Source organism: Canis lupus, chromosome 9, assembly GCF_011100685.1.
Source record: "Canis lupus familiaris isolate Mischka breed German Shepherd chromosome 9, alternate assembly UU_Cfam_GSD_1.0, whole genome shotgun sequence".
Lineage (NCBI taxonomy): Eukaryota > Metazoa > Chordata > Mammalia > Carnivora > Canidae > Canis > Canis lupus.
In genome coordinates this window covers 38,200,160-38,210,968 of record NC_049230.1, presented here as the reverse complement: position 1 = coordinate 38,210,968, position 10,809 = coordinate 38,200,160, and the positions used below count along the sequence as shown (strand labels likewise).

General features: G+C 48.8%; 1 protein-coding gene and 1 long non-coding RNA gene across 2 annotated transcripts; one reads left to right on the top strand and one right to left on the bottom strand.

Moving 5' to 3' along the window:
• Positions 1-233: 233 nt before the first annotated feature.
• LOC119873318 lies at positions 234-1,346 on the bottom strand. Its single transcript, XR_005364659.1, has 3 exons — positions 1,121-1,346; positions 566-789; positions 234-400 (listed from the first exon to the last, which is right to left on the bottom strand). It is a non-coding gene; the product is annotated as an uncharacterized LOC119873318 (long non-coding RNA).
• Positions 1,347-1,409: 63 nt separating this feature from the next.
• FNDC8 (fibronectin type III domain containing 8) lies at positions 1,410-10,308 on the top strand. Its single transcript, XM_038548109.1, has 4 exons — positions 1,410-1,673; positions 7,132-7,501; positions 9,060-9,296; positions 9,855-10,308. Exons 1-4 carry the CDS (start codon positions 1,465-1,467, stop codon positions 10,005-10,007), a joined length of 969 nt encoding a protein of 322 aa, XP_038404037.1. The 5' UTR covers positions 1,410-1,464; the 3' UTR covers positions 10,008-10,308.
• Positions 10,309-10,809: the final 501 nt, after the last annotated feature.

Genomic DNA, 10,809 nt, shown 5'->3' with positions numbered 1-10,809 from the left:
CGCCCGGGTCCCGCCGCGCCCGCCGCGCTTCCGCCTTCCAGGCGCCAGGGCCTGGCCTGCAGCGTCACCTGCTGGCCGCGCGGCGACAGGGCGATGGGGGCGGAGCCCCACGCGGGCCAGAGCCACCCGGCCCCGCCCCCGGCATGGCCCCGCCCCCTCACTGGCCCCGCCCCTTCACTGGCCCCGCCCCCGCGCCCGCGTCCACCTCCACCCGACTCCCCCCACGCGCGCTTCTGTCCCAAGCGCTGCGCGTCCGCCTTCTACCCGACCGACCTTCCCTGCCCGAGACGCCTCCCTGTTAGTGACGAGGACAGCCAAGAGGAATCGAAGATACCGGGTAATTACAGATTGGGTGGCAGGTGCTAGGAAGCAGCAGAGCGCAGAGAGGGCATCTGCGTTTCTATTTTTGAAGAAAAAAAAAAACCAACACATTATTTTTTGGATGAATAAGACAACAAAAACCCTGGTGATTTGGAACATAAAAAAAAAATATGATGTGGCATTTTAAAATGTCCTTTGCTTTGCCTCGTCCTCTGGAAGTCCTAAAGCAACTTGACTGGGTTACCTCCTCACCCTCCTTGAGGCGGGGGCTGTTTTTATCCACATGTCACAGAGGCGGAAACTGAGGCTTGGCCCGTCAAGGCGCTTGCCAAAGGTTAGACAACCTGCAGGTGCAGAGCCAGTGTTAGAGGAGACAAATCCACACGCGTGAAAAGCCAGTGTGGTGTAGACAGCCGCTCATCCTACTCCCGAAGTTGCGTGTAGGTTTTCTGATGGTAAGGTGGTTTCCTGGAGAACAGAAAGATGCCTGGGCCCTATTTGTATTCCTCTGCAGCACCCACCATTGTCACTCAACACATGAAGACACTTTCGGGTGAAGATGCAACACATTTAAGAGTTCTAGCAGTAAAACCTGGCTGTATGTGGGCTGTGAACCCCATGAGCCATCTGGACTCTCCCTGTGCATAGGGACATAGTGGGGGGTTGCTGCCTAGGATTTCCAGATATAGAGTCTCAGCATTCTAGAGACAAAGTCCCCCACTCCCAGAGACCCATGTCAGTCCCGTTTGTCTCCCAGGGCCCCTGCCACCTCCCACTGCACCCAGGAGTCTTCTCTCACCACCCTGCTCCTCCTTCCCAGAGCAGCTCCAAAGGGAACAGATGGTTAGCATTTTCAGATCTTCAGAGAGGGGCAGGGCTGCAGTAATCACAGAGCATTAGAACCAGAACGGGTCCACAGGGTGACGTAGTCTGTCCCTTGTAGCCCACTCCTGACATTGGCCCTGGGCAGCAGCAGCTTCAGCTCAAGGGGGAGGCTGGCCCCTAATTGTTACATTCAGTGATGATTATGAAGTCAGCTCATTGCATCCCCATCCCACGCTAACTAAGGGCGGGTCCGCTGCTCCCAGTTTCTTTCTGCTTCCTGTCAGCTGTGTAGTGAGGCTGTGGTCCCAAACAAACGAGATGGCATCAGAGACGCTATGTAAAGTGGGAGATGGGGAGGAGGCCATGCTGAAGAAGGAAACCCTCAACGTTCTGAATGCACTCAATCAAATGTCGAAGCCCTTTCCAAACCCCAAGTCTATGAACAGGACCGTCACTACCAAAGGACTCCCACTTACTGCAAGGGGCAGTTTGGTTAACTTCTTGCAGGAAGATGCCATCAATCTACCGTAAGACCCAAGTCTGGTCCTTTTTCCCCTTCCTAAGGCCAGAGGAGAGGGGCGGGGAGAGGAGCTTAAAGAAGCAATGATGCTTCCTCCACCTGTCACAACCCATCCCTGGACTCCTTGGGAAGAGCATGTGCGGAAGTCACACTATTCCCTCTCCCCCCCGCCCTTTTTTTTTAAGATTTATTTTTTTTTAATTCATGAGAGACACACAGAGAGAGACAGAGACATAGGCAGAGGGAGAAGCAGGCTCCCTGTGGGGAGCCTGATGCGGGACTCAATCCTAGGATCCCAGGATCATGACCTGAGCCAAAGGCAAACGCTCAACCACTGAGCCACCCAGGTGCCCCTGCACTATGGATTCCTGATCCCAAATCAGTTCTTGGAGGCTTGGAGGCCTCCTACTCCAGATGGCCTTCTGGGATTAGTCAGAGCTTTGTGGACGGTACTTCTCCTGCTTTGTCTAGCTATGGTCCTCACCACTCCCACACACCCCCATACAGACAACCCACTCCATTCCCTGATGGTGCCTCTTCCTTATTCCTCCCTTTTGGTGCATTTGCCTGCCTGATTGTGTCCCCCCTATAGTCTGCCTACTTTCAGCATGAAGTTTACTGTTCCTCCTCAGTGATTCTGGGTTCTCTTTAGCTCATTCAACAAAACTCTGAGCATCTGCCAGGTGTCTGGCCTAATGTCAAGTTCTGGGGATGCAGAGCTGAAAAACACACCACCTGCTTTCAAGGCGCTCTCAGCCTGGGGCATGTGTGTTGGGGGATGTTAGGAAGAAGCAAGAATAATACAGCATGGTCTGTGCTGGCAGGACACCTTGAGGAGCCAGAGGGGGCTGTCACTGTTTTTGAAATTCTTAATAATTTTGAGGAAGAGGCCCCACAAACTATGTAGCTACTCTTGATTACTTGAAGGGGATGTGGCATCCAGTCAGAGGACCTGTAAGTAAGCAGGGATAGATAAAATAACATGCTTGTAGGAAATGTCATGGTGTGGTAGGAAAGTCTTGGGCTACGAGCCCAAATTCAAATCCAAGTTCTACCACTTAGGTATATGACTATAGACAAGTTAATTACGATCAAGCATCTTCAGTCCCTCATTTGAAAAATGGGGGGGCTAACACCCATCCAGGGGGCTGTCATGAAGATCATAAAGATTTTTGTCCAGCATATAGCTCAATGCTTAGCTGCTTTCTGCCTCCACTTCAATCAACACTACTGTTTTATGGGTGTGTTTATAAAGATTATTTATTTATTTATTTATTTTAGAGGGAACACATGTGAGTGGGGGGAGGGGACAGAGGGAGAGAGAGAGAGAATCTCAAGTGGGTTCCTGGGGAGCCCAACATGTGGCTTGATCCCACGACTATAAATCATGACCTGGGCCAAAATCAGGAGTCAGACATTTAACCAACTGAGCCACCCCGGTGCCCTAGCACTGCTGTTTTGAATAAGTGAATATAAAATAGAGGTTCGGGATCCTTGGGTGGCTCAGTGGTTTAGTGCCTGCCTTCCGCCCAGGGCGTGATCCTGGAGTCCCGGAATCAAGTCCCACATCGGGCTCCCTGCACGGAGCCTGCTTCTCCCTCTGCCTGTGTCTCTGCCTCTCTCTCTTTCTCTGTGTCTCTCATGAATAAATAAATAAAATCTTTAAAAAAATAAAATAAAATAGAGGTTCGGGATCCCTGGGTGGCGCAGCGGTTTAGCGCCTGCCTTTGGCCCAGGGCGCGATCCTGGAGACCCAGGATCAAATCCCACATCAGGCTCCCGGTGCATGGAGCCTGCTTCTCCCTCTGCCTGTGTCTCTGCCTCTCTCTCTCTCTCACTGTGTGCCTATCATGAATGAATAAAAATTTTAAAATAAATAAATAAATAAATAAATAAATAAAAATAAAATAGAGGTTCATGGGATGCCTGGCTGGCTCAGTCAGTAAAGCATGTGACTCTTGATCTTGGGGTTGTGAGTTCAAGCCCCACATTGGGTGTACAGATTGTTTAAATTTTTTTCAATCTTAAAAAAAAATAAAATAGGGATTCATTAGGACAATCTGAAATATAAATGACATCAACACTCAGACTCTTCAGCCTACAAAGGACCATCCATGATGAGGGGTCATCTACAAATGTTTACTTTACCAAAGGCTAGCCTAGAAGCTTTGGGCTGATCAGGATTTCTCGGAGGGCTGGAGCTCAAGAAAAATTTGGCAAATCCATCACCTATGAAGCCAGTGGCTGGCCTGGATTGAGGTATCTGGTGGTAGGGGAGGTGTATTGGTTGTTGGATCTGGCCAGAGCAGCCAGGGAAATGGAGCAGGAACCAGAGAAGAGGAACCAGAATATGCCAGAGGCAGATGGGACTCAGAAGATTTGGGTCTAGTTCCAACTCACCATGTGACCTTGGTCAAGGTACTTGGTCCCTAACGGCCCAGGGACTGCTCTTGCTTTATCACTGCTCTTCAACTATGGAGTTGTGATCCATTAATGGGTCAGGAACTCATTTTAGTTAACGGAGACCAGTGTTATAAAAATGAAATAAAAGAATAGAACATTCCAGGGGTGCCTGTTTGGCTTAGTTGGAGGAGTGTACAACTCTCTAATCTCAGAGTTGTGAGTTCAAGCCCCACGTTGGGTGTAGAGATTATTTAAGCAAATAAATCTTAAAAAAAAAAATTCCAGAGCATATCACAGAGTAAGTACTGGTTTGTGAAATGTGTTTTCATTGGCTGTTGTTTTTTTAAATATTTTTTTTTTATTTTTTTATTTTTTTTTAAAGATTTTATTTATTTATTCATGAGAGATACAGAGAGAGAGAGAGGGGCAGAGACACAGGCAGAGAGAGAAACAGGCTCCATGCACTGGGAGCCCGATGTGGGATTCGATCCCGGGTCTCCAGGATCGCGCCCTGGGCTAAATGCAGGCGCTAAACCGCTGCGCCACCCAGGGATCCCTTAAATATTTTTATTTGAGAGAAAGAGAGCCAGGAGCAGGGTGAGGGGCAGAGGGAGAAGCAGATGCCTCGCTGAGCAGGGAGCCTAATGTGGGATCATGACCTGAGCCAAAGACAGACACTTAAGCGACTAAGCCACCCAGGCGCCCATAGTTGTTTTTTTCTGTTGTTGTTGTTTGTTTTTAAGATTCTATTCATTTACTTGAGAGAGAGAGAGAGAGAGAGAGAGAGCATGTGAGCAGGGGAGAAGAGGGAGAGGGAAAAGCAGACTTCACACTAAGCGCAGAGCCTGCTGGGGGGCTCAGTCCCACACCCCTGAGATCATGACCTGAGCCAGATTCAAGAGTGGCCACTTAAATGACTAAGCCACCCAGGAGCCCCGTGTTTTGGTTTTATGTGTATGTTTAAGTATACTAGGTAATATGTATTTCTTACGTTGGGTCAAAATTAAAAAAAAAAAAAAGATTTGAAAGCCAAACTTTTTGGATTCTTTATCAGTAAACAACACAAAATTAAATAGTAAGGAAACATGTACAAGGTTTTTCTTTGTAGTAGCAAAGAATTGGTAACAATACCAATATCCATGTAATGAAAAGTGTGCAACAGTTAAAATGAACCAAAGCTACATGTATCAGTACAAACAGTGTTGGGGCACCTGGCTGGCTCAGTTGGTGGAGTGACTTTTGGTCTTGGGGTCGTGGGTTTGAACCCTATGTTGCAGGTAGAGAGATTACGTAAAAATAAAATCTTTTAATAAAATAAAAATAATGTGGAGTAAAAAAAAACAATGAGCTGCTGATGAATTTATTTATGTGAAGTCTTAAAATAGGCAAAATAATAGTAGATGTTGCTTAAGGATAGTGGACATCTCTAATGAACCTATGGAGACACACATGGAATGATAAACATAAAATTTTTTAAAGATTTTATTTATTTATTCAAGAGAGACACGAGAGGCAGAGACATTGGCAGAGGGAGAAGCAGGCTCCTCACAGGGAGCCTGATGTGGGACCCCGGGATCACGACCTGAGCTGAAGGCAGACGCTCAAGACGCTCAACCACTGAGCCACCCAGGCATCCCTAAACACAAAATTTGAAATGTACTCTACTGGTTACCATGGAGCGGGAGGATACAGAGTGGGGTGGGGACAGAAGTGTCCAGCGAGCTTTAACTGTAATGGTGAGACTGTAGTTCTGAAATTGGATAGTGGCTAAGTGGAAGCTTAATATATCAATCTTGATTTCCTCACTTTATCATATATTCGTTTTATTTTTTCCAGTTTTGAGATATAATTGTCATATAACATATCAGTGTAAGGTGTACATGATTTGATGTGTGTATGGGAGGTGGTTGCATAGTTCAGATTCCTTCTGTCATCACAGTTAAAGATTTTCCTCTTGTGATAAGAATTTTTATTTACTTTTTAAAAAGATTTTATTTATTTATTCATGGGAGACACACAGAGAGAGAGGAACAGACACAGGCAGAGGGAGAAGCAGGCTCCATGCAGGAGTCCCACGTCACTCCATCCCGGGTCTCCAGGATCACACCCTGGGCTGAAGGCAGCGCTAAACTGCTAAGCCACCTGGGCTGCCCATGATAAGAATTTTTAAAATCTGCTGTCTCAGTAAGTTCAAATATACAATACATTTTTAAAAGATTTTATTTATTTTTTCATGAGAGACAGAGAGAGAGAGGCAGAGACATAGACAGGGAGAAGCAGGCTCCCTGCTCCCTGCCTGATATGGGACTCGATCCTGGATCCCGGGACCATGCCCCAATCCGAAGGTAGATGTTCAACCACTGAGCCACCCAGGTGTCCCTACAATATAATATTATTAACTATAGTTCTCATACTGTATATTATGTATATTATGTCCCTGCTAATGTATTACTCTTGATTATCTTGTATAGGTCTAAAATATTTAATAATTTAACAAAATTAGAATGGAAGAAAAAGGTTTTGAGCAATTATCCCAATATATGTAAATCTATGCAGAGTATTGTTAATTTTACATGCCACATATTAATGAATATTGCTAAATGTTAGAAAACCTAAGTAAATCAATCAGTAATTACTGTTAAACCATGAAAGTGAATATTAGTAAGGCTTAATTATTTTTCTTTTGGATACTTTTAGATATTTTTCCATACCCTGCTAGATTGGCTTGGGCATTTCCCCAGAGGTACTTGCACTCCACTTTGGAAGGACTTTAGGTTTTAGCAGTGTCTCAAGTTACGGTGCTCTGAACACATGCCTCAGAATTATCCTAAGATCTTGTTAAAGATCTCGTCCCAAAGTGGGGCAGGGACCAGGAATCTATTTCTTAATAGGTGCACTGGTGGTTTTGATGCCCTGCTACAGGGTGGTACGGATGTTCTGAGCTATTCAAAGCAGCTGGGGATTTTGGCAAGTCAGGTACAAGGCCTGCCCTCGAGGAGCTTCCAGGCTGCGTGGGCTGGTGTGGCCTCCTTCAGCAGCTCACCCGTCTCCCTCCCACTCAGGAAGCCGATGCCAGTGGAGGACTCTGAATGCAGCTCTGACGACACCAGCATTTCCCCCATCTCATCCACCTTGCTGAATCCCATCAAACTGGCTGTGACCCAGCCCAACAGCAGCTTCTTTGCAGGGATGCTAGAGGGCGAGCTGAACAAACTCAGCTTCTCCTCGATTGGCAAGGATACAGAAAAGAAGGACCTGGCCCTCTGCCCCCAACAATCCAAGTCTCAAATGGCCCCTGGGGGCCTGCTGGACCTTGACAACCCTGAACTGGACACAGACACCTCGTCGACACCCTCAGAGTCCTCTGTGGTCATGGATGTGCCGGAGGCACCCTTCATCTGTGAACACACAGTCAGCGATTCCACGGCTGTGGTATGTTTCCCTCTTGGTGCATTCAGCAAGGGCTTCCTGGCCGCCCCCGTGTGCCAGGCTCTGAGCTAAGCTCGTAGGGAGTGTGAAGGTGCCTACCACCTGCATCCTACCCTAGAGCTCCTGGCTCAGGAGAGAAGCCATGTCTGGTAGGAACTCCAGTGCCAGCTGGAATGGGTGTGGTGCTGTAGGAAGAGCTCAGACCAAGTGCCACCAGGAATTCAGAGGGAGAAACATTACATCCAGGTGCAGGAAAAAGCTTGGTGGCTTTGGTAACATTTGAGCTGGGACACACAGGGAGGATTTAAACATCTAGAGATGGGAGAATGGCATTCCATGGAGGGGCTGACAAGAGCAATGCCTCACAGGCGGGAAAATGTGGGAGCACACAGCCGGGTCCCAATCTAGGGCTTCTCGCACTTTTCTGTGCCTGCACATCCAATCATCTTGTTAAAAAGGAGATTCCTGGGCCTCATCCCTAGAGATTCTGATTCAGTAAGTCTGTGGTGGGCCCTGAGAATTTGTATCCGCTCAGAGGTCCTACAATGTTAGGCTACCTTACAGATTTTTTTCCGTAAGCAATAGAGGACAGACAGCTTTTGCAAAGCTTTGTATCTGGTGGTGGATGCAATTTGTGCTGTATTTTAGGAAGATAAATCTGGAAGTCCCAGATGAGCAGTGTCTCAAAAGTGTGGTTCTCAGACCAACAGCATCAGCATCCTATGGCAACGTGTTTGAAATTTAAATGCTTTTTTTTTTTTTTTTTTAAGATTTTATTTATTCATGAGAGACAGAGAGAGAGGCAGAGACAAAGGCAGAGGGAGGAGGGAGAGGCAGGCTCCACTCAGGGAGCCCGACGTGGGACCCAATCCCGGGTCCCCAGGATCACGCCCTGGGCTGAAGGTGGCACTAAGCCGCTGGGCCACCGGGGCTGCCCTGAAATTTAAATTCTCGTCCTCTCCGCCTCTACCTTAGGCCTACTGAACCAGAAACCATGGGGGCTGGCAATCTGTTTTAACAAGTCCTTTAGGGTATTCTGATGCACATCCACTTTTGAGAACCACTGGCCTGGATGGAGGGGAGAAGGAAACCAGACAGGAGGCAGCAGGGCCAGGAATCTGCAGTGTTATAAAAACTCCCTGAGCTCCTCAGCCAGGTGTGGCAACCACTATTGTAGCACAAAGTATGTGGGCTCTGGAGCTACTGGTTTGAACTTTGGCTCTGGTGCTGTGTGTGTACACAGGCCAGCCACTCACCCTCTCTGAGCCTCATCTGCAATGAGCAAGATGGACAAGATGATCTCTAAGGGCCCTCCCAACTAGTCTTGGAGAAATATGGGATGGGGGCACACTCTGAGGTGGGTGGGGCTGCCCAGGGAGAGTCACCTATGCTGCAGGCCGGGAGTGCCTTACACCTTCCATCAGACCTGCCTTGGCCCCAAGAGGGGCAGGGGATGGGAATGGGGCATTTAGACCCATGGCTGAGGGTGGAAGGGGAGGGGAGGACAGCCTGGAGCAGGTCTGAGGAAGCCTGGCGGGGTGGGGGGGCTCTCTTCCTCTAGATTTCCTGGACCTATGCCCTGGGCAAGCAGCAGGTCAGTTTCTACCAGGTCCTGTTGCAGGAAGTGGCCAAGACAAATGATAATGAGCCACCCAAGGCAAAGAATCGCCCATGGATCTTCAACAAGATCTTGGGCACCACCGTCAAGCTGATGGAGCTGAAGCCTAACACGAGTTACTGTCTCACCGTCCGTGCAGCTAACACAGCTGGGGTGGGGAAGTGGTGCAAGCCCTACAAAGTGAGCCCTGGGAGAAGAGGGCCCGGTGAGGGGGGTGGGCCAGGGAGAGGTCTGAGCCAGGGGTTTTGGAGGCTGGGGACACCACTATGCCCCCATGGCTCATCTTCCTGCTGGCTTTCTGCCTAGGAGAATGAGCACAAATTCTAGTCTTTCATCTGGGAGGCTTAAGGATTAAGCCACTCCAGGGTGCACTGGGAATGCAAACTAGTATATTCATCAGCATCTCTGTAATGTTCAGCTCCCAAGGCCATTAGTTTTGGGATTCTTCAGCTTAGTACCAAGAATTGAGTGGGCCAGGAAAGTGAAGGGCATTGAGAGAAATACAGGGAAAAGGCGAAAGGGGGACAAAGAAAAGGGAGTAGGCAGGGGTGTGGGGGAAGGCTTGAGGACAGACAGCCTTGTGGTTGGAAACCTCACATTACAGGGAAGGCATAGGTCCGTACCTGTTCTGGGTGTCCATGAACAGGTGGTAAGGCCATGCAAGACCCCATTTGGCAAACAAAGCTGAGGTAGGGTCAGGTCTGGGAAGGAATTCTGAGAGGTTTTGTTTTATTTCAGTTTGCAACCGTGGCCACTGACTTGAACAGCTTCCCTGAGAACAACCCCATCCAGATTACTGTGCAGCGCAAGGAACCCCAGAGGAAAACGGTGTCCATCGGGCTAGAGGATATGCGGAAGCTCGAAGATCTGGAATACCTATTTCCCTACTAAAGCGGGCCCAAGGAAGTCCCTTACCTACCTTCAGCTTCAGCCCAGGGCTCTCAGGAACAGAATTGTGAAATGGACCACCAGCACTATGCCAGGGAATTGCTGATCACCCCGCCCAGGGCCTGGTGCAGTGGTCCCCAAACTCCACTTCTGGGTTGGGGCTGAGGCTAGACAGGAGCCCCATTCACCTGGAGACGCCACAGGCCAGGCCAGGTCTGCCACTGCCCACAGCTGCTAGGCATCCCCCTCCCCAGATTTGGGCTGGGTCCAGATCCCTCATTAAAGCACTGCAGGTCACCCAGCACCCTGAATTCTGCTTCATGCTGACAGCTGGGCTAGCTGCCATCTGCCTTCCTAGCTTCTGCCGGAACCAAGAGTCCAGGTTGGGGGGTGGCGAGGCAATGGGATGTTATCCACACCTACTGCCTGGCTCTGCTAACATCACCACTTTCCCACATGAGGAAGAAATGTTATTTTAGGACCAGGAAAAAGAGCAATGCTGGCAGAGGTGGTGGCAGCCTGTAGACTGTCAACATCAGACTTCGGCCCTGGAAGGACAGAGTGCTCAGTTTAGGAGCACAGTCTGATTTGATCCTGGTTTTTCCTGGATGTGAGAGCATGGACAAACTGTTTAAGCTCCCTGGGCTAATTCAGGGATGTAAGAACTCTAAAAGTATGACAGTGGGGTTACCTGAGGATCACATGAGCGCACAGCAGGACAAGTACCTCCACAGGGCACCCCCTTTACCTTCATGCAGTCTCATTGCAGGGACATGCAACAAAAGAGACCAAGAAGAACCAGCTG